Below are 24,414 nucleotides of genomic sequence, written 5' to 3'. Positions count from 1 at the left end.
AGCTGGATCGCCCCTACTAAACTTGCACATAAGGGTGTGATGCCCCTCTTTGAACTTCCCTAGATCCCGAGGTCATCATAGAACCTTCATCTCTCTTTTTCCTATTTGCAAAACTTCCCGACCCATTTTGGATGGCTTGGGTGGTGGTTTTGAGTGCAGCCTGACTTACAATTCTGCCAGTCTTTAAGCCATTTTTGACCATTTCCCCTATCTTGATTGCTTCAGCAAAAGGCCTACCCATTGCAGACATCATGTTTTGGAAATAATCAGGCTCTTGAGCATCCAAAAAGACAGTGATCAACTCATGATTATCTATGGGTGGCTTAACTCTGGCTGCCTGCTCCCTCCACTTGATGGCGTACTCCCTAAAGCTTTCCGTCGGCTTTTTCTTCATATTGGATAGGGAATTACGGTCTGGTACAATATCAATGTTGTATTGGAATTGCTTGACGAAGGCCTGGGCCATGTCATCCCAAACATGCCAGTGAGAGATGTCTTGGTCAGTGAACCATTCGGAAGCTACCCCCACAAGGCTTTCCCCAAAGTAAACCATCAGTAGCTCTTCCTTTCCTCCCGCACCCCTCAGCTGGTTGCAGTACCTTTTCAAGTGGGCGATAGGGTCGCCGTGTCCATCATATTTCTCAAATTTTGGGGTCTTGAACCCTCGTGGCAAATGGATGTGAGGGAACATGCATAGATCACTGAATGAAACACTTTTGTGACCATCTAGTCCCTGTATGTTCTTTATATTATGTTCAAGACTTTTCATTTTCCTGGCCATCTCATCGGGCTCAATCGTCGTGGCAGGCATTTCATTTTCCACTTGTGATTCGTATCGAGGAGTCTGATTGTATGGAGCCGAGACCCCAAAATCCATATTCGGAGAATAGTATTGTCCATCATAAGCATGAGATGGTGGCTCATTATTTGGCTTCGTCACAGGAGGTGGTGGCGGGATTGTATATACCGGTGTGCCAGACACGACGAGAGGGGTGTTCCTGACCGGTGCGGTTGGAGGTCGCATATTACAGGTATTGGGGGCAGCATGGAGTCTGTAATTCAGCACATACCCTGGTGGTAGAATGGGGTCGCTCGTTGCATGGAGCGGTGGTTGAGTAGCCTGGGGTATGGTGTAAGTTCCCTCTGAGGGATCCTGGGGTGGAGGTCGACCGGAAACCCAAGCTTGATATACATCTGACAGTTGTTGTCTCAATTTTCTTATCTCCTCAGACTCTTGCTCAACTAACTGACCCTGCGGATTGTCACTGACCAACTCGATTTCATCACTGTTATCCATTACTACTGGTCCCGTAGATCTTGTGAAGTAATGATGTGCTGCCAGATTTACCACAAACCAACCACCTTAAACTTACTGGATTAAGAGCCAACAAACGTGTTAGGGTTAGGCATTTTATAGATATGAATTACACGTAATATGTCATGCTCCTAACATCGCCACCATTTCTAAAATGATTTTGGAAGGCTTCAACGTTTCATTCCGTCTTATCAGCTTGTTGCTTATTGACACTGTTATTTCCTTCTTCTCTTTTATTCGTTTTTTTTCACTCGCCTTACTTGATCCCTTACTTTAGAGTCATTTAAAATAAAAACTTGATCGAACCTTTTGTGGGTTGCCTACGTATGTCACCGCATGGAAGAGATCATTACGTAGTTCAGTTGTTTTTTTTTACAAAACAAACATCTTTTTGGTTCATTTTAGAATTTTTCAAAAAAAAAAATTCTTTTCATTGATTTTCAAAATAATTCTTTTTTTTATACAAGACTCAAAAGGCAAGAGTTACATAAAGATAAACAAGACCAAGCCTAACTAAAACAGACTTTTTAGGATAAAAGGCAAAACAACAAGACTCAAAATGCCAAAAGACTCTTACAGACTCGAAACAACAAAAGCATAATGAAAAAGGACTGATAACTAAATGAAGACTTTGATCTTTGCAGTAGAATCCACCAACATCACTGTAATCAAGGCTCTTGTTCCTGTGCCTGACCCCCAACGTTGCGGTATATCCTCTCCAAGTCTGCAGATATATGACGAACAATGTTTAATGATACTTCTGCAAACCGCTCAGGCGTCATTCCCTGGCAACTCCTGCGTGCTCTTGAGGTATATGTGGCTACCTCGAGGATCTTTCCTTTAATGTATTCCTGAGCCACATGCAACTCTTGATTTTGCTGACCACGTGTCTCAGCTAGATCCAGCGCATCACGCTCGCGGTCCAAGGCCATATCTTTCTGGCGCCGATTTTCTAGTAACTCCCCCTCCAACCGATTTATCATACTCTGGTAGTGATGTATTTCTACTTCAAACTCCGCGATCTGTCTCTCCTTGCTCTATTCAACTCCCTCTAACTGATCCCTTAAACCTTTGATTAGTGGAGCGTAACTCATGCGCTCATGATCACGGACTGCCCTGAACTGGGCTTCTCTCTCTTCTTATTGCTGTGCGGTTGTGACCATGTTCTTCTTTCGAATTTGGGATTTGAGTGCTTGCCTCTCTCGTGCCCACTGAGATTTCTCTTTCTCAAAAGCATCATACAGCAAATCCTTGTCTACTTTAACGATGCTGAGCTCTTCTTGTAGTGCTCCAAAGTTAGATTCATAACTCCTTTTCATCTCTTCCGCAACCAGCCCAACTCTGTTTCGAATTTCAGCCTCCCACTCTGCGGTGCTCTTCACGACTGTACCTGGTCTATCTGCTAGAGCATCTTGGTTATAGAACCACTCAAGATAAGAAGGATTCAACTCACCACTTCCTCGATCTGCCACCATGGTGCCACGCTCGAGTATCTTAGTGACATTCCAAACACGTTGGGCATAAGCTTCACGAATGGGATCCTCTAATGTTGCTTCCCAGATAAAATTTTCCATAGTCTCCACCGGGGGAACTATTTGTTTGTGACCCGGCTAACGTAGAACTCTCATGGTAACATATGGCTGATAACCTCGAAGCCCCATTAAGATCAGAAATGGATGGCAAGATGACTTATAGACGACATATTCCGCGGTGAACCAAGGATAATTCCATGTGATCTGATCATCTGTTAAGGAGTGAAGATACTTTCTCCAATCATTGACACTTTCTGGGAAATTGCGGATCTCCGACTCACTCTTCAATCTAGCATTATACTGGCGAACATGATTACCCCAACAAGTACGGTGGTCTACCTGATAAGGACGACGGAAAAGATGATCCATGAACCACATCTGGAGCAGGAGGTTGCAACCTGCAAAGAAACCTTTTCCTTCCCAGCACCTGGTCAAAACGCGAAAGGTATCTGCTAACACCATTGGAAGAATATAGGAATCATTTCTTTTCATCATCGCTGTGACTATCCTAGATAACCGAATGTTGATCTTCCGATCCTCTCTTGGGAAGACCATACACCCCAAGAAAGCTACAATGAATGCTTTCCGTCCATGGCCTCGCCATATGTGTTGGTTCTGTTTGTTAATTAGCTTCTTCCCATATTTTGAGAACCCCCTTTCATGCCCGTACTTGTCATACAAGAAATCTAGGTGGACCTGCCCTTGTGCCACATGTGCTATCTCGATGTGGCTGATCCACATCTGCTCAAGGAACTTGGTAGCAGTAATGTCCCTGGGAGACAAAAGTCTCTTTGTTCGACTCTTATGCCCCAGGTCGGTATATTCAGCGAATTCCTCCAAGGTAGGAGTCATTTCAAACCCATTGAGACGAAACACATTATTCTTCGGGTCCCAAAAATAAACCAAAGCCTCAATGAGTTCTCGTTTGGGCTCAATCTCCATAATGTTTACCAAGTTTTTCAAATAATCTTTGATCTTTCCTTGCTCAAATCCATCCATGTTGTTCCACCATCGCTTCAATAACCTAGGCACTTTGTCGACAATCTTAAACGGCGAGTGCTCTTCATCTCTCAGCCTTTTGTCAGGTCTCCCACTAACTGAATCCATATCGTACCTATATAAATAAAATTATGAGGTCGGGTCCAAATCTTAACTCGAAGAAATGACACCAAACAGACTTCTGGATAAGACAACGGACAAACTTCATATGATAAGAAGGCTAGACTCTGGAAGTATTACTTAGGTATCTCGCCGAGGAAAAACAAATAGCTGGACAAAGGGAAAATAATAAAAGGCGACGAAGAGGACAAGATGGTTATTTTTATGAAAATGGCTCTTCAGCACCTCCAAGAAAAGTACTAATGCAGTCTCGATAAAAACATCTGAATACATGGATAAAAAATAAATAAAAGCTTAAAAATGTAATGTTGACATTGGCAAAAATGGCTGGGAACAAAGGACGACATGACAAAAACAAAATGACTATTTTTACGAAAATAGCCCTTCGACACTTCCGAGGAAGGTTGAAAGGCGGTCCCGGCAAAACGGTCAAAAATAAAAACGAAATGGTAAAAGGTGTTAAAAACGACCAAAGTAATCATTTTTTATGAAAATAGCCCTTTGGCACTTCCGAGAAAAGTTTTAAGGCAATTTCCGCAAAAATGGTTCCACATTGGGGAAAAATGGTAAAATATTAGCTATATCTATGAAAACAACCCTTCGATGGCTTCGAAGAAGGTTTCGAGGTTGTATTGAAAAACATGATCAGACGTAAAGACAAAACAGTGAAAAAGTAAAAGAGAAAGAAAAAAACAAAAACAAAAAAAACAAAACTATCGATTTTTTTTATTTATTAAGAGAAAAATATTATGGACACACCGATTTCAAAAACTCTTGCAAAAATGGGGGCCAACCCTGATGAAGGTTTCTTACGTACCCCACTAAAATTGTTAGAATCGGACCTGCGTAGTTCAAACCAAGACTAGACCATTTTTATATTATTTTTTTATTTGGTAAAAATGAATTACCTGTACAAAACTAGGGAATGCCTTTTCTTTTTTTTTTTCTTTTTTCGCTCAACTAATTTTCTAAAGCCGGTCAACAAATGCAAGCAAGCCTTCCAAATGATGCAACAAGTAGCACATAAGTGAACATGATGGTCTCAAAAAGGATACCTGTCTTATACGGACTCGGCCCCTGTGCCGAGCTTCGCTACGTCAAGTGCATATGATGCAACAAAACGATCCTACTAGTGATAACCAGTCATGTGGCTTGTTCTTCTATGTTTCAAAAGTCCTAGGGGATGAGGCGTATCTAGACTGTCCATAAAATGAGCGAACAACTCGAGTTGGGAAGGGGTAGCGTACCGGGAGCAATACTTCTCCGGCTTAACTACTGGACCCTCCCCGTTCTTAAATATGGGTGACTAATAATCCTTCACCGGGAGCCCAGGCCCACCGGCTTTATCTCAACAAAGAATGGGGCGCGTATCCGCGATTCCCGAGGGTGTATTCAGAAGACTCAGAGGGGGGTGCGCAAGAAGACAATTTATAAAACAATTCAACAATATCAAAGCGGGAAAGAGTAAGCAAGTAGCATATTATGCCTAAATAGATCACAGTTATAAACAAAAAATTAATAAAGCCAAATAAAGTCAATGTACAAGCTCGAATTCACGCTGGATGTTCCCCAGCAGAGTCGCCAGAGCTGTCACACCCCTTTTTACCCCTCCAAAAGATATGTACAAAATGTAACGTGTTATGCTACGAATTTGTGGGTTAAAGAGTTTTTCCAATTAAAGTGACAATTTTGAAATAGGGATTATTTTTGTTATTCAGAGTCGCCACTTGGAATTGATTTGTTGGTATTCCAAGTCACCTTTTATTTGAATCCCTAGTCAAAGGAAGGTTTGACTCTTTTATTATTGGTCTGCGAAAATAAAGTCCGGATAAGGAATTCTGTTGACCGAGGAGAAGGTGTAAGGCATTCCCCGAGTCCCGTGGTTCTAGCACAGTCGCTTTATTGACTACATTTGGCTTAAATTAATTTCGGATAAACTGTGATTTATATTATTTTTCATATTTTTACCTATCCGCTTTTATCTCTTGATTATTAGAAAAATTAAAGAATATTTTTTAATAAGAAGATGTCATAACCACACTACGCAAGCGAGTGCATGATCGACGAAATTTATTATTTAGTCATAACGGCGCTACGCAAGCGAATCCGCAGTCATGACAAACGATTGTTAGCATGTTATTATGTCTGGAAAAATTACTACATTCGAAGAGATTAGTTTTGAAAATAAAATAAAAAATCAACTATCGCGCTACGCAAGCAAATTCACGATCTTAACAAAAAAAAATACTAAATTAAGAATTAACTAAAATTAATGGGCATGGTATGAGATTATTAAATTAATTTATCAAATATTCAAACATCACGCTACACAAGTGATTCTGTGAGTTAAAGCGCGCCTACTAATTGCCTAGCGTTTAAAAAGGAAATGAGTTAATTAAAAATAGTAGAAAAATCTGATATTATTACTATTTTTCTAGCTTTATAGTTGGGAAAAATTAAGCAAACAAAAGTTGGACCAACTTAATCTATTTTAAAAGAAATGAGCCAACTTCTTGTTAAAAAAAAAATGGGCCAGCTTGTAAAGAGCTCTTGGGCTGCTGGAATTTATTATTAAAATGGACCAAGAAATGGATTTTAATTGGCACAATGTTATATAGAAGAAAAGAGGGTAATTTTGTTGTTTAAAGGTAAATGGGCCAGCTTTTATTTTTTGGTTCAAAAAGGCCCAAAGTTGATACAATCTCGGTTCTTTACTTAGTTTGAATTTATGACCATTAACTACATAGTCACAATTGTATAAACACACACTTTACAAAAATAGCCACTTTTGTAAATCTGGAAAAATGGCCAGATTAAAAAAAATTATCATAACATTCCTAGAAGCATATGTTGGCAGTGAAATTTCAGCAACTAAAACGAACTCATGCTATGTGTTATACATCTAAAGTCATTCATGGCATACTTAGATATCACATTCAAAAAACTTGCAACTCAATATTCAAGTATTATGAAGGACTATATTCACATTATCACATGTTTGATACATAACAATAACATACAAGCTCTTTTGTTGTCAAATTATTCATCATATCAAACACATTTAAATGGTGCAGTATGTTCAAGTTATTCCCATTGCTGAAAATACGTACGTTACGAGTCTTAAAGGATTACCTGGATAGCAAAAGAATAAATAGTAGTTCAGCAACTAAAGCAGCATAAAAACAGCAGCAAAATAGCAGCCAAACCAGCAGCAAATCCGTGTTAAAACAACCCGAAAACTTAGAGAGGAAACCCAGAAACGAACTCTAAAGAGGACTTATACTTTTCTAAAAGTTTGCACTCTAAGATTCACTCCCAATGCTCACTATTTCAGCTCACTTTTCATGTGTTCAACTGCTGATTTTTTTTATGTTTTTGTGTGTTCAAAGCAATTATTCCATCTCCCTGGAAGTGTGATTGAGTCCCCTTATATATCAAAACAACCAGCTATTTCAAAAAATTAAAAATCAATCTTTTTGACAGATTTTCTACAAAATCTGCTCTTAAATTCAAAAGGCCAGACTTTGTGGTTCAAATCTTGTTAAGTATTTCAAACAAAATCTGTTCTCCACTATTCAAAGACAGACTTTTATTCAAACACTGTGCAAAAGTCTACATTTTCTTACCAAACAATTTGACTTTTGAGTATTGTACTCAAAGAGTCTTGAAGCAGTAAATAAACAACCAAACAAGTACCATATACTCTTAAGTATTCTGCACTACCTCACTTTTATTAATACAAAACTATTTTACTACTTCAACAAGTGCAAAAACAGAAAATTGAACATTTCAAACTTCAAAAATTAATGCTAAAATAATTAATAATAGACCAAAATAAAATCTGAAAATTAAGAATAAAAATAAAAAATCATCCATGAAAAAGAATAGGATTTTTACCATTTTACAATTCAAGTGGCCGAAAAAATGGTGGTATGCCAAAAGAGGGTGTTCAAGGAGGTCGCTGGAATTTGGCCGGATTTTTGTCGCCGGATTTTCAGGGTGAAATTGGCATCAATAGCTAAGTCTTGAGGAGCTCTATCCATTGATGTAGGTATTGTGGGGTGGTAGTGGTTGGAGCTTCAAGGATTTGGGCAAAAAAGTGACGGAAAAGTTTCCAAGATCTAAGATTCAAGGAGTTTGAGGGATTTTTGAAGGATTTGGTTTGGAGATATGGAAAGAGAAAGTTGTGGAGATTACATGGTGTGAATTTGGAGGTGTTTGGAGGTGGTCCGCCGGCGGCGGCGATTTCCGGCCGGCGACGGTGGGCGGAGATGGGGCGGCGTAGAGAGAGTGAAGAGAGAGTGAAGAGAGAGAGAAGAGAAAAGAAGGAGAGGGAAAGAAGAGAGAGGAAATAAGGGGGAAATGGGGCAAATTTTTGGGGATTTTGGGCTTTAAATACCTAGGATGAAGATCAAACTAGGACCGTTGGATTAAATCAAGATGGGTGGATGAGATTGAATCTTGTTACTTAACCAAAACGACGTAGTTTCAAGACCAAACTACATCATTTTAAGCTCTTCTTGGCAGCTCCATTTTGGACCGGATTTGGGCTCTTTAGGCTCAAATTTTGGGCCAATTTTGGCACAATTTTAATTAAATTACACTAGCCCAATCCCTACCCCATTTATCAAACAATTACTCAACTCATAAAATCTATACATACACAAATAAGAACAAATACACACACACACACACACACACACATATATATATATATATATATATATATACACACACACACACACACACACACACACATATATATATATATATATATATATATATATATATATATATATAAGGCAAAAATTAGGCATTTACAATGATAGTTTCTCCGCTTAGCCACCAACCTATGGTACCACAGCAACTCTAACACCAGTCGTAAGTTCTCCAAGTGACCCTCCCATGTGAGACTATATACCAAAATGTCGTTGAAGAATACAAGAACAAATCGGCGCAAATATGGTTGAAACACTTCATTCATGGTGTCCTAGAAAGTGGATGGTGTGTTAGATAAACCAAATGGCATTACCAAGAACTCATAATGCCCCTCGTGTGTATGAAATGCAGTTTTGGCCACATCTTCAGGCCTCGCTCGAATCTGATGGTAGCCTGACAACAAGTCTAGCTTAGAAAAGTATTGCGCTCCATAGAGCTCATTAAACAGTTCATCAATTGTGGGGATAAGAAATCTATCCCGTATTGTGACTTAATTAAGGGCCCTATAATACACGCAAAATTGCCATGTTCCGTCTTTTTTGCTAACCAACAACACTGGTGAAGAAAAGGGGCTGGTGCTGGCTCGAATTAACCTTTCATTTAATATTTCATTGCGAGCTACTCCATAACCTACTTCTGGAAATAAGGAAACCGATATGGTTTTATGTTGACAGGTTCTGTTCTAGCCACCAAATGGATGGCATGGTCTTGTGAACGAGTAGGGGGTAGACCTTGTGGTTTTTGAAACATATCTGCAAAGGATTCTACCATGGCCAACAGAGCTGGTTGAGTTTGCTCATCCACCAGGGATGTTGAGGGCACTATATGCAAGCTGTAGTAAGAGGAGATGGAATTTGTAGCTGTGTACCTATGCAAATTTTGCAATTGCACCGGTTGGGCGCAAGATGGTACAAGCCCCTTCCAACGCACTGCAACTCCTTGGTGGTTGAACTCAAAAATAAACTCAGCATAATCAGTGACAACTCGCCCCAAAGTAGAAAGCCGGGTTGTACCTAGAACCACATCAGCCCCATGTAATATAAGCACATATAAGTCGAGGGGAGGGCAAAAACCCTAGACAGTGAGGAAAACTTTCTGCATAACCCCTTCACATCTCAAGCGTTGGCCACTACCCACCACTACTGCAAAATTAGGAACGGTTTCCACTGCCAACTCTAGAAAGATCGCCACCGTGGATTGAATGAAGTTATGATCACTGCCACCGTCCACTAAGACTTGGACCGGAGAATTATTTACGTGCCCTAAAAATCGAAGAATCGAGGAGGAATTACCTCAGCTAAGGCATGATAAGAGATAGCTGAATGTTCTTGCACCTTTACGTACTGCAATTCTTCGGCTAAAATATCATTAGGAACAAATGGTTCTTGTAGCATTGTTTCTATCTCGGAAGCATCATTGAGGAGTAATAAGTGCGGAGGAGACTTACACTTGTGTCTGGCAGTGTACTTTTCTTTGCAATAATAGCATAGCTCCCGCTCACGGCGACTTTGAATTTCAGCATGGGTGAGCCATTTTATCGGCGTTAGATTTGCATTGAGAGCTACTGGTGTGACTGAGGAGGCGGAATTGGTATACGAGGAAGAATGATTAAGGTTGGGTAACAGAGGAGTACCTTTTTTAGCAAACACGGGTCGAGTTGGATCTTTCTCTAGCTGGATCCAACGTTCATGTATGTGGGCCTTGGTTAGGGCCTCTTCAAAAGTTTTGGGCTCGTTACTCAATACTGAATTTTTGTTATCCTCCCTCAGAATAGAGGTAAAGAATTTCAACATCAACCTTTCAAATAAGTCATCGGTTTCATTAGTGATGGCTTCGAACATGCTCTGTAATTCTGACACGGTGGTGATCTTCCGGAGCTTCACTTACCTTCCCTCCGCCAACTCGATACCCTCCTACTTAAAGCGAATTTTCACCTTTTCTATGAAGTGTGGCCAATCTACCAACTGTTTGTTCTTACAACTAGCGGTACCTTTCCAGTGGTTCCCTATCAATACATAACAATGCCACAATTAACTGCTCGTTGGGCTCAACTCGATAGAAATTAAAATAATGCTCTGCCTGGAATATCCATGCTTCTGGATTGGCACCATAGAACCAACAGAATTCTGGTTTGTGCCGAAGTGTGGTGTTTGCTGGTCCCTGGTTTTGTCGAACGATCGTCATTGCTGGATCACGTCTGTTAATTTTCGCCGGAGTGTTGGGCGCCACAACCTCCATTAGCATCTCATGTATCTCTACCATTTTCTTAGAAAATGAATCCTTCATGTCTTGAATTGAAACCCGTAGTGAATCATCGATAGAGGCCTTGAGTACTTTTTTGTTTTCTATTATACACCTCTGGATGAAAGTGTGAGCACCTAATTTTTGACCATGCTTGAATTTTTTCCAATTCCCTCACGTCATTTAGCTCATACCTTACCACCAACACAATTATTCTCTCACAACTCACATTCCACCCTTACACTTTCCAACTCACATTCCACCGTTACACTTTAACTCCCATGATCCCCTCCACCATATGAGAAAACAACTCACACTCCACAAACACACATGAACAACATATAAAAAAGGATGAAAAAGCAAGAAAAGTGACAGCCATGAACTCCATTTTCGGCCATCCAAAAACAACCATAAAAGCCCCTCAAATCCATAACCAAAGGGCAAAAAAGAGGTCCTAAAAATCATCTTCTAACGTCATTAAAGGAGCTACAACTTTAGCTCCATTTTGAACCAAAAAAAGAGCTAAAAATCTACCCCAAAACCAGCCCTCTTCTCTGTCCAAAAATAGTCCCATAACATCCTCAAAACAACTGCAAAATCCAGCCCAAGAGAGAGGCAAAAATCATTTGCGAATCTGCTGAAAAATCAGTCCAAAAACCAGTCAAAAACTCCATTGAAAGCACCTTAAAATAATCCACTTTTTCACATAACGCAGTAACATTTTTCAAGTTTGAGTTCCGTCGAAGTTGCCGGTGTAATTTCGTGGTTGAATTAGCAAGGTCGTGTGATAGAGCTCCAGTAAACGTCCTACCCACTTCCAAGCTTGTAGGCATTTTTCATTGTAATACAACGTTGAAGATTCACTATTAACATGAAAGAAAATTTATCCATTGAGGTTAACCCTTCTACTTTCGTTAAATTTTTTTTATTTCTATACATGTGAATATATCTTTTGAAGCATGAAATTTGTGAAAATTATTCAATGTGATTTAGATTTTTGTTACTTGATTATCTTATTAGTTGTTTTATTGGTGTAGTTCTTGAATATCCTATCATGGTTAGTTTTTTACTTGTAGTTAAAACATAAAAAATGCATGTTAACTAGACAATGTGGGGTAGTATTTTAATAGCCAGAGTTACCAAACAATTTATTGAGTAGCTACATTAGACAAGCTAGGCTTTGGACCACAATAATTTCTGTTAGGCCCAATTTAATAAGAACAAAAGCTAACCCATTCTTCTCGATTATTCAATAACTCCTTACTTCACAATACATCTCAAATGTAGTTAGCAAATCATTCATAAATGCATTAGAATGATTTAGGCGCGTTTTAATAAATAAATTATCGTAATTATGGATACGTTCGTGTGGCATAGTTATGATCCCACTAATAAATCATGGTACGCGTTCGCACAACTTTGGCCACACAATCCTAATAAATAATAAAAATATTATTAATTGTGTACACGTATGTGTGACATAATTTTGACACAATAAACAAAACAGATTCACGCACGTGATTCGTTTCAAAGATAATCCCATTTTTTATAATAAAAAGCGGATAGATAAAATATGAAAACCAAATAAATCATAGTTTATCCAAAATTAATTCAAGCCAAGTTATTGTCAATAAAGCGACCGTGCTAGAACCAAGGGACTCGAGGAATGCCTTACACCTTCTCCCGGTCAATATAATTCCTTACTCGGACTTTGTTTTCGCAGACCAATAATAAAAGAGTCAAATCTTCCTTTGAATAGGGATTCAAATAAAAGGTGACTTGGAATACCCAAAAATCAATTCCAAGAGGAGACTCTAAACAATAAATAATCCCTACTTCAAAAATTTCACTTTAAATGGAAAAACTCTTTAACCCACAATCCATAATATTTTACATCCATATCTTTTGGAGGGGAAAAAAAAGGATGTGACAGTCTAGCGACTCCACTGGGGAATACTTAATAAGAATTGGAGCTTGTACATGTTGACTTTTTATTTGGCTTTATTAATTTTGTAAATATTGTGATTTATTTGTGCCTAATGTGCTACCTGTTCGCTTTTTATCATTTTGATATTGTTGAACTGTACATATAAACTATTTTCTCACGTGCCCCCTCTGAGTCTTCTTGAAATTAAAAATTGGGCATTTGCTTGACATAGCCTGATTTCTTTGAGATAGCTGAGGTGCTTGTCGCCCGGTGAAAGATTTTAGTCACACATATTTTTAGGCGGGGAGCACCACCAATTAAGCCGGAAAGCAATGCTACCGGTACACTGACCCTCCTCGACTCGAGTTGTCTGCTCGAGTAAGCCAGTCTAGATACCTTCTCCCACCAGGATTTAAACCTAGAAGAACAAACCTCATGTCGGATATCCCTAGTAGGTTCGTTTTATGTACATCACGTGCATTTGACTTAGCGAAACTCGGCACAGGGGCCGGGTCCGTATAAGATAGGTATCCTCTTTGAGACCATCATGTCCACTTATGTGCTACTTGATACATCATTTGGAAGGCTTACTTGCATTGTCGACCGGCTTTAGAAAATTAGTGTAGCGGAATTATTTTTTTAAAAAAAAAGAGAAGAAAAAAGGGAAGTCATTCTACTAGTTTAGCGCAAATAAACCCTTTAAATAAACCCTTCAAACCATTTTCTTGAAAGTCCCTCTTTCGAAAATTAAGAGGTAACATCGAAAATTCAAAAAAAAATTCTTTCTTCTTTAGAAAAATAGAAAACAAATAAAAATTCAAACAAAAAAAATATTTTCTTTTTACTTTTAAAATTCCTAAAGTTCAAATCAAAAGCAAATGACTTTTTAGAAGTCTTTCTCTAAAATAAAAAAAAAATTATAAAAAAATCAATCAAAATAAAAATTCAAAAAATATTTCCTTACTTCTTTTAAAGTATTTCTTTCAAAAATTCCAAAAAACAATCCAAAAAAGTGTTTTCCTTTTTTCTTAAAGCTTTCATGGTGTGAGTTTTATAAAAAGTAAAAAAAAAGCTATTTATCTACTCCATTCTCGATCTTCCTAAACTACGTAATGATCTGATTCATGCGACGTCATGATACGTAGGCAATCCATATCGAATTCAATCATATCCATAAACACATTGAGTGAAAAAAATAAACAAAAAGAAAAAAAATAAGAAAAAAAGAAGAAAAATATTGAAAAAAGAAAACGAAAAAAGAAAGATAGAAAAAAGTGACAGAAACATGTTGAAAAGGGAACCATGATGGTTTCAAGCTCGAGGGGGGCCCGAGGTCATTCAGCCAATCATATGTGCCTCATATGGTCCCACCATACTATTATCCCCTTCAAGATGCTGCTTATGTCGTGTCACCGCCTCCCTATGCGGTAATAAACGTGCAACCCTACCCATGGCCACAACATTATCCGCAAAATTGAGCTTCACTTCCCAGAAATGCCTATCCTTACCAAGCTCCATATAATCCTTAACCAAATGATCCCCAATACAATCCTCGCCCACGAGAGCCTTTCAGAAAGAATCAGTTCACCCCTATTGGTGAATCGTATTCAAGCTTGTTCCAAAAGCTAATCAGACTAGATCTATTGCAGCCAGTGGCCCCGAACCGGCCAAACCCCGAGTCCCCCACGCACCGAGCTGATTCTAGATGTGAATACCACTCTGGAGCAGTGGGACACAGTACAAAGGATTGTTGGACACTCAAAAGGGCAGTTGAAGATTTGATTGGAGCTGAAAGAATTGTTTTTCAGGATGAAGAGGCCCCTAATATGATGAACAATACTCTGCCTACTCACATCAATGTGCCAGTAGTCGGAATATTTTGTGAAGATGAGAAATTTGATCTGGCACTAAAGGCCATTGCATTTATTGCCGAGACAAAAAAAAAAGAAAAAAGAAAAAAAAATGGTTGCCAAAGCTGAAAGTTCCCTATCAGATGAGAGTCTTGGTAACCGGTCTTGCTATCTTTTATGTGTTCGGATTATTTCAGAATATGATCCGAATGTTTTACTTTATTGTCTTACTTTCCAATGTAAACCCTTCTATCTCATTGTCCAGTAATGTTTTTTTCTTAATCTTGTCACTTTTCTTATTCTCTTTTGATTTCTATTAATGCAGATTTTAATGACATGACACGCTTGCGGATTTCATGCCCAGATCCTAAAATGTTGTCAGACCCCGAATAATGAAGTAAGAAACAGAATGTTTTGAAGACAAGGCTTGTAAGAAAATAAATAGAAAATTGGAACAAAGTTGAGATTTCTTAATAGAAAATTGGAACGAAGTTGAGATTTTTTCTCTTCGGACCATTCTTGAAGTCAAGATTGAGGATAAACATTGGGTAAGGACCCGATTGAAACAATTGACATTGATTGATGAAAAACTATTGGCCGCAGTCTGCCATGGGCAGTTATACCAACAAAAATGGCCCATGCCTACAACAAGAAAGTGTGGCCTAGGAAATTTAGATTGGGGCAACTCCTTCCGAGACGTATTCTCTCGCATCATGAAGAAGCTAAAGGAAAGCATACTCCAAATTGAAAAGGTCCATACATTGCAACAGGAGTATTGCCAAAAGAGAACATTGTACCTTGGAAGCATCGAAGGTAAATATCCCTGAAACAACCGTCAACGCGGATGCAGTCAAAAGGTACTATGTTTGAGCCTCTATGTAGCATTAATGTTCTCTGATTGGGATGACGAAGGCTTTCATTCTCGCTACCCAAACATCATTAAACTTTTTGCTAACCATTTTGAGTCGGTTACCTTTCTTTGATCATCCTCTTTGGAACCTGAAAGTATTATTGAAAAGAAAAAAAAACAAAAAGGACAAAAATAAAATGAAATGAAAAATGGCAAAAAAAATAAGAAAAAAAAAGAAAGGAAAGAAAAAAAAACAGAAGGAAAATAAAATAAAAATCAAAATAAGGTCATGATTGAACTACGTTTGACTTGATTCCAAAAGGATACGTAGGCAGCCTCGCTTTGAGGTTCAGTCACACCAAAATAAAAATTCACATTCCCCAAAAGTGAAAATTGGGGCATATATAATAATGGTTTGGTGATGGTTTCGCCTGAATGGTTCCAAAATTGTAATTCAATCCAAATTCTTTTAACCTAAATCCTTTTCAAGCCCTTCCGATCAATCGACGAGAATGTTCAATAATTGAAGGATACAATTACTTGGATCTAATACAACCAAATGAGAAAAAATAAAATAAGAGAGTCTTATTGGTGAAAATCCTCATGGGCATCGTAAGGTGATGGTATGTAAAGAAACCAAAATGAGAGAGTCTTGTAGTGAAAACTCGCAAAGAGCACTATAAGGCAATGGTAAGAAGAGAAATAAGAGAGGTTAGTTGGTGAAAACTTGCAAAGGGCGCCTCTAATTGGAAAAGGGATCCTCATTTCCATTGGCATCGACACATCATTGGGTAAGGGTTATCGATTTTGAGGCAAAGGTTGTGATGAATTTCTGAGAGTCGGACTGTTTACACAGATCAGACATCCAGTCCAAAAGGCATGTCATGTTCATTGAAGTCTGCATATACTCCAGATAAGTTCTTTCCTTTCCCCGAAAGGGAGACCTCTTACCTAAATTCACTGTCAATTTCATTGTTTATTTTTCTTTTAATCCCTTTCGGTCTAACTCTATTCCAAAACCAAGGCAAAGAAGGAATAATAAGACTGATTTATAGGGCTCTTGATTGAAGCAAAAAGATAGATTTAAAGGGCACCCAACCTCGGTAAGGGTATCAAGGCCACAAACTGGCCACCACTTTAAAACCTCACAATTTTTCTTTTTTTGAAGTAGGAACAAAGTAGTGCAGAATGGCTATTCCTATAGGACGAATGCCATCAAAGGTAAGTTTCCTAAAAAATCTTCACTTTCCTTTATTTCTAGAATAAATCACTGCAGTGTATGCCTCACATTTTCATAGCTTAACCCAAGTAGAAGCTTTTCGCCTAGGGGATAAAACTCATAGTTCCGGGTAGAAGTACTCTTTGCTCAGGTTGTTTTACGTACCTTAACTCAGGTAGAACCTTTTTGCCTAGGGGGATCCAACTCATAGTTTCGGGTAGAAGTACTCTTCGCTGAGGTTGTTTTTACGCAGCTTAACCCAGGTAGAACTTTTTCGCGTAGGGGGATCCGGTTCATAGTTCCGAGTAGAAGTACTCTTCGCTCAAGTTGTTTTTAAGCAGCTTAACACAGGTAGAACATTTCGCCTAGGGGGATCCGGCTCATAGTTACGGGTAGAAGTACTCTTTGCTCAGATTATTTTTACGCAGCTTAATCCAGGTAGAACCTTTTTGCCTAGGGGGATCTAGATCATAGTTCCGAATAGAAGTACTCTTCGCTCAGGTTATTTTTATGTAGCTTAACCCTGGTAGAACCTTTTCGCATAGAAGGATCCAACTCATAGTTCCGGGTAGAAGTACTCTTCGCTCAGGATGTTTTTACGCAACTTAACCCAAGTAGAACCTTTTCGCCTAGGGATCCAGCTCATAGTTCCGGGTAGAAGTACTCTTCACTCAGGTTATTTTTACAAAGTTTAACCCAGGTAGAACCTTTTTGCTTAGGGGGATCCAACTCATAGTTCCGGGTAGAAGTAATCTTCGCTGAGGTTGTTTTTACGCAGCTTAACCTAGGTAGAAACTTTTCGCCTAGGGGGATCCAGCTCCTATTTTCGGGTAGAATTACTCTTCGCCCAGGTTTAGTTTTCATGGCTTAGCTCGGGTAGTACCATTACGCCTAGAGGAATCCATCTCATAGTCCCGAGTAGAATTACTCTTTGCCCAGCCTTGCATTTTGTAGCTTAACTCAGGTAGAACCTTTTCGCCTAGGGGGGTCCAGCTCATAGTTTTCGGGTAGAAACACTCTTTGCTCAGGTTTAGTTTTACGTAACTTAACCCAGGTAGAACCATTTTCGCCTAGAGGGATCCAGCTCACAGTTCCGGGTAGAAGTACTCTTCGCTCAGGTTGTTTTTACGCAACTTAACCCAGGTAGAACCTTTTTGCCTAAATGGATCCAGCTCATAGTTCCGGGTAGAAGTACTCTACACTCAGGTTGTTTTTACGTAGCTTAACCCAGGCAGAACCTTTTCGCCTAGGGTGATCCAGCTCATATTTGCATGTAGAAGTACTCTTCGCCCAAGCATAGTTTACGCAGCTTAACCTAAGTAGAACCTTTTCGCCTAGGGGGATCCAGCTCATAGTTTCGAGCAGAAGTACTCTTCGCTCAGGTTATTTTTACGCAGCTTAACCCAGGTAGAACCTTTTCGCCTAAGGGGATCCAGCTCATATTTTCGGGTAGAAATACTTTTTGCCCAGGCTTTGTTTTTATGCAACTTAACCCAGGTAGAACCTTTTTACCTAGGGGGATCCATCTCCTATTTTCGGGTAGAAGTACTCTTCACCCAAGCTTAGTTTTCGTTGCTTAACCCAGGTAGAACCTTTTCGCCTAGGGGGATCCAGCTCTTATTTTTAAGTAGAAGTACTTTTCGCTCGGGCTTACTTTTCATAGCTTAACCCAGGTAGAACCTTTTCGCCTAGGGGTATCCAGCTCATAGTTCCGGGTAGAAGTACTTTTCGCTCAGGCTTACTTTTCGTAGCTTAACCCAGGTAGAAACTTTTTGCCTAGGGGGATCCAGCTCCTATATTCGAGTAGAAGTACTATTCGCCCAGGCTTAGTTTTAATAGCTTAACCCAGGTATAACCTTTTCGTCTAGGGGGATCCAGCTCCTATTTCCAGGTAGAAGTACTCTTTGCCTAGGCTTAATTTTCATAACTTAACCTTGGTAGAGCATTTTCTCCTAGGGGGATCCAGCTTATATTTTCGGGTAGAAATACTTTTCGCCCATGCTTAGTTATTACGCAACTTAACCCAGATAGACTATTTTCTCCTCGGGGGATCCATCTCCTATTTCTGGTTAGAAGTACTCTTCGCTCAGGTTGTTTTTATGCAGCTTAACCCAGGTAGAACCTTTTCACCTATGAGGATCCAGCTCATATTTTCGGGTAGAAATACTTTTCGCCCAGGCTTTGTTTTTATGCAACTTAACCCCGGTAGAACATTTTTGCCTAGGGGGATCTATCTCCTATTTCTGGGTAGAAGTACTCTTCACCCAGGCTTAGTATTTTTTGCTTAACCCGGGTAGAACCTTTTCACCTAGGGGAATCCACCTCTTATTTCCGAGTAGAAGTACTCTTCGCCCAGGCTTAGTTTTCATAGCTTAACCCGTGTAGAACCTTTACACCTAGGGGTATCCAGCTCATAGTTCCGAGTAGAAGTACTCTTCGCTCAGGCTTGGTTTTCGTAGCTTAACCTAGGTAGAAACGTTTTGCCTAGAGGGATTTAACTCTTATTTTCGGGTAGAAGTACTATTCACCCTGGCTTAGTTTTCATAGCGTAACCCAGGTAGAACCTTTTCGCCTAGGGGGATCCAGCTCCTATTTTCAGGTAGAAGTACTCTTCGCCCAGGCTTAGTTTTCATAGCTTAACCCAGGTAGAACATTTTCGCCTTGGGGGATCCAGCTCCTATTTCTAGGTAGAAGTACTTTTCGCTCATGCTTAGTTTTCACAGCTTAACCCAGATAGAACCTTTTCACCTAGGGGGATCCAGCTCCTATTTCCGGGTAGAAGTACTCTTCGCTCAGATTGTTTTTACGCAACTTAACTCTGGTGGAACCATTTCGCCTATGGGGTCCAGCTCATAGTTCTGGGTAGAATTACTCTTCGCCGAGACTTAGTTTTTGTAGCTTAACCCTGGTAGAACCTTTTCACCTAAGAGGATCCAACACCTATTTCCGTGTGGAAGTATTCTTCGCCCAGACTTAGTATTCATAGCTTAACCCAAGTACAATCTTTTCGTCTAAGGGGGATCCAGATCATATTTCCGGGTAGAAGTCTTTATCGCCCAGGCTTAGTTTTTATTGCTTAACCCAGGTAGAACATTTTCGCCTAGGGGGATCCAGCTCATAATTTTGGTAGAAGAACTCTTCGCCCAGGCTTAGTTTTCGTAGCTTAACACGGGTAGAACCTTGTAGCCTAGGGGAATCCAGCTCATAGTTTCGGGTAGAAGTACTCTTCACTCAGGTTGTTTTAGATATCTTAACCCAGGTAGAACCTTTTTGCCTAGGGGATCCAGCTCATATTTTCGAGTATAAGTACTATTTGCCTAGGCTTAGTTTTCATAGCTTAACCCAGGTTGAACCTTTTCGCCTAGGGGGATCCAGCTCCTATTTTCGGGTAGAAGTACTGTTCGCCCTGGCTTAGTTTTCATAGATTAACCCAGGTAGAACATTTTCGCCTAGGGGAATGCAACTCCTATTTCTGGTTAGATGTATTTTTCGCCCATGCTTAGTTTTCACAGCTTAACCCGGATAGAACCTTTTCGCCTAGGGGGATCCAGCTCATATTTCTGGGTAGAAATACTCTTCTCACAGGTTGTTTTTCCGCAGCATAAACTAGGTAGAACCTTTTCCCCTAGGGGGATCTATTTCATATTTTCGGGTAGAAATACTTTTCGCCCTGGCTTTGTTTTTACGCAACTTAACCCAGGTAGAACCTTTTAACCTAGGGGGATCCATCTCCTACTTCCGTGTAGAAGTACTCATCACCCAGGCTTAGTTTTTATTGCTTAACCCAAGTAGAGTCTTTTCACCTAGGGGGATCCAGCTCTTATATCTGAGTAGAAGTACTCTTCGCCCAGGCTTAGTTTTCATAGCTTAACCCATGTAGAACCTTTTCGCCTAAGGGTATCCAGCTCATAGTTCCGAGTAGAAGTACTCTTCCCTCAGGCTTGCTTTTCGTAGCTTAACGTAGGTAGAAACTTTTTGCCTAGGGGGATCCAGCTCCTATTTTCGGGTATAAGTACTATTCGCCCTAGCTTAGTTTTTATAGCTTAACCCAGGTAGAACCTTTTTGCCTAGGGGGATCCAGCTCCTATTTCCAGGTAGAAGTACTCTTCGCCCTAGCTTAGTTTTCATAGCTTAACTTAGGTAGAACATTTTCGCCTAGGGGGATCCAGCTCCTATTTCTGGGTAGAAGTAATTTTCACTTATGCTTAATTTTCACAGCATAACCCAGATAGAACCTTTTCACCTATGGGGATCCAGCTCATATTTCCGGGGAGAAGTACTCTTCGCTCAGGTTGGTTTTACGCAGCTTAACTCAGGTGAAACCTTTTCACCTAGGGGGGTCCAGCTTATAGTTCCGAGTAGAATTACTCTTCGCCCATACTTAGTTTTTGTAGCTTAACCCAGGTAGAACCTTTTCGCCTAGGAGGATCCAGCTCCTATTTCCGTGTGAAAGTATTCTTCGCCTGGGCTTAGTATTCATAGCTTAACCCAAATACAACATTTTCGCCTAAGGGGGATCCAGATCATATTTCCGGGTAGAAGTCTTCTTCGCCCATGCTTAGTTTTTATTTCTTAACCCATGTAGAACGTTTTCGCGTAGAAGGGTCTAGCTCATAATTTTCGGTAGAAGAAATCTTTGCGCAGGCTTAGTTTTCGTAGCTTAACCCGCGTAAAACCTTGTAGCCTAGGGGGATTCAGCTCAAAGTTTCGGGTAGAAGTACTCTTCGCTCAGGTTGTTTTAGATAGCTTAACCCCGGTAGAACCTTTTCGCTTAGGGGGATCCAACTCATATTTCCGGGTAGAAGTACTCTTCGCCCAGGCTTAGTTTTCATTGCTTAACCCAAGTAGAGTCTTTTCACCTAGGGGGATCCGCTCTTATATCTGAGTAGAAGTACTCTTCACCCAGGCTTAGTTTTCATAGCTTAACCCATGTAGAACCTTTTCGCCTAGGGGTATCCATCTCATAGTTCCGAGTAGAAGTACTCTTCGCTCAGGCTTGCTTTTCGTAGCCTAACCCAGGTAGAAACTTTTTGCCTAGGGGGATCTAGCTCCTATTTTCGGGTAGAAGTACTCTTCCCTCAGGTTGTTTTTATGCAGCTTAACTCAGGTGGAACCGTTGCGCCTAGGGGGTCCAGCTCATAGTTCCGGGTAGAATTACTCTTCGCCCAAACTTAGTTTTTATAGCTTAACTAAGAGGATCTAGCTCCTATTTCCGTGTGAAGTATTCTTCGCCAGGGCTTAGTATACATAGCTTAACCCAAATACAATATTTTCGCCTAAGGGGGATCCAGATCATATTTCCGGGTAGAAGTCTTCTTCGCCCATGCTTAGTTTTTATTTCTTAACCCATGTAGAACATTTTCGCGTAGAAGGGTCTAGCTCATAATTTTCGGTAGAAGAACTCTTTGCGCGGGCTTAGTTTTCGTAGCTTAACCCGCGTAGAACCTTGTAGCCTAGGGGGATTTAGCTCATAGTTTCGGGTAGAAGTACTCTTCGCTCAGGTTGTTTTAGATAGCTTAACCCCGGTAGAACCTTTTCGCCTAGGGGGATCCAGCTCATATTTCCGGGTAGAAGTAATCTTCGCCCAGGCTTAGTTTTCATAGCTTAACCCAGGTAGAACCTTTTCGCCTAGGGGGATCCAACTCCTATTTCCGGGTAGAAGTACTCTCCGCCCTGGCTTTGTTTTCCTAGCTTGACCCTGGTAGAACATTTTCGCATAGGGGGATCTAGCTCCTATTTCTGGGTGGAAGTACTTTTCACCCATGCTTAGTTTTCACAGCTTAACCTGATAAAACATTTTCGCCTAGGGGGATCCAACTCATATTTTCGGGTAGAAGTACTCTTCGCTCAGGTTGTTTTTACGCATATTAACCCAGGTAGAACCTTTTCGCCTGGGGGATCTAGCTCATATTTTCGGGTAGAAATAATTTTTGCCCTGGCTTTGTTTTACGCCACTTAACCCAGGTAGAACCTTTTGGCCTAGGGAGATCCATATCCTACTTCCGGGTAGAAGTACTCTTCACCCAGGCTTAGTTTTTATTGCTTAACCCAGGTAGAACCTTTTTACCTAGGGGGATCCAGCTCTTATTTCCGAGTAGAAGTACTATTCGCCCAGGCTTAGTTTTCATAGTTTAACCTAGGTAGAACCTTTTCGCCTAAGGGTATCCAGCTCATAGTTCCAAGTAGAAGTACTCTTCGCTCAGGCTTGCTTTTCGTAGCATAACCCAGGTAGAAACTTTTTACTTAGGGTAAAAGTACTATTTGCCCAGGCTTAGTTTTCATAGCTTAACCCAGGTAGAACTTTTTCGCTTAGGGGGATCCAGCTCCTATTTTCGGGTAGCAGTACTCTTCGCCCAGTCTTAGTTTTCATAGCTTAACCCAGTTAGGACATTTTCGCCTAGGGGGATCCATCTCTTATTTCTGGGTAGAAGTACTTTTCGCTCATGCTTAGTTTTGACAGCTTAACCCAGATAAAACCTTTTTGCCTAGGGGGATCTAGCTCATATTTTCGGTTAGAAGTCGTCTTCACTCAGGTTGTTTTTACACAGCTTAACTTAGGTGGAACCATTTCGCCTAAGGGGGTCCAGCTCATAGTTCCGAGTAGAATTACTCTTCGCCCAGACTTAGTTTTTGTAGCTTAACCCAGGTAGAACCTTTTCGCCTAGGAGGATCCAGCTCCTATTTCCGTGTGAAAGTATTCTTCGCCTGGGCTTAGTATTCATAGCTTAACCCAAATACAACATTTTCGCCTAAGGGGGATCCAGATCATATTTCCGGGTAGAAGTCTTCTTCGCCCATGCTTAGTTTTTATTTCTTAACCCATGTAGAACGTTTTCGCGTAGAAGGATCTAGCTCATAATTTTCGGTAGAAGAACTCTTTGCGCAGGCTTAGTTTTCATAGCTTAACCCGGGTAGAACCTTGTAGCGTAGGGGGATCCAGCTCATAATTTTGGGTAGAATTACTCTTCGCTCAAGTTGTTTTAGATAGCTTAACCCAGGTAGAACCTTTTTGCCTAGGGGGATCCAGCTCATATTTACGGATAGAAGTACTCTTCTCTCAGGTTATTTTTACGCAGCTTAACTCAGGTGGAACCGTTTCACCTAGGGGGATCTAGCTCAAAGTTTCGGGTAGAATTACTCTTCGATCAGGCTTGATTTTTGTTAGTTTAAACCAGGTAGAACCTTTTCACCTAGGGGGATCCAGCTCCTATTTCCGGGTAGAAGTACTCTTCGCCGAGGCTTGTTTTACGTAGCTCAACCCAGGTAGAACCTTTTCGCCTAAGGGGATCCGGCTCATAGTTTTGTGTCGAAGTACTCTTCGCTCTTGTTATTTTTCATAGCTTAACCCAGATAGAACCTTTTCACCTAGGGGGATCCAGCTCATAATTCCGTGTAGAAGTAATCTTCACGCAGACTTGCCTTTTGTAGTTTAACCCAAGTAGAACTTTATCACCCAGGGGGATTCAACATTTTTGTCAGTAATACAGGGTGTCAACCCCTTGTTACATTTCCTTTTTCAGTAATACATGGCACCAACCCTGGTTACATTTCCTTACCAGTATACGGTACGTCAATCCCTAGCTTTGTTTTCCAACATAAGTTACATCAATCCTTAGTTTAGACACCATTTAGACAATCAGGG

General features: G+C 40.3%; 1 protein-coding gene and 1 long non-coding RNA gene across 2 annotated transcripts; both read right to left on the bottom strand.

Annotated features, from left to right (window-relative positions):
- Window positions 1–16: 16 nt before the first annotated feature.
- On the bottom strand, window positions 17–1,297 carry LOC138885103 (uncharacterized). The gene has a single exon (XM_070166002.1). The coding sequence runs from the start codon at window positions 1,295–1,297 to the stop codon at window positions 17–19; it is 1,281 nt and encodes a 426-aa protein (XP_070022103.1).
- Window positions 1,298–6,924: 5,627 nt separating this feature from the next.
- Window positions 6,925–8,330, bottom strand: LOC104243780 (uncharacterized). Its single transcript, XR_011405024.1, has 2 exons — window positions 7,864–8,330; window positions 6,925–7,098 (listed from the first exon to the last, which is right to left on the bottom strand). It is a non-coding gene; the product is annotated as an uncharacterized lncRNA (long non-coding RNA).
- Between the last annotated feature and the right edge of the window lie 16,084 nt (window positions 8,331–24,414).

Source organism: Nicotiana sylvestris, chromosome 2, assembly GCF_000393655.2.
Source record: "Nicotiana sylvestris chromosome 2, ASM39365v2, whole genome shotgun sequence".
Classification (NCBI taxonomy): Eukaryota; Viridiplantae; Streptophyta; class Magnoliopsida; order Solanales; family Solanaceae; genus Nicotiana; species Nicotiana sylvestris.
Note: the sequence above shows the minus strand (reverse complement) of the source record. Positions and strands in the feature narration are given on the sequence as shown.

What these genes read in the sequence shown, in the direction of transcription:
- LOC138885103 (XM_070166002.1), bottom strand. Translation starts at nt 1,297, where the DNA reads ATGGATAACAGTGATGAAATCGAGTTGGTCAGTGACAATCCGCAGGGT.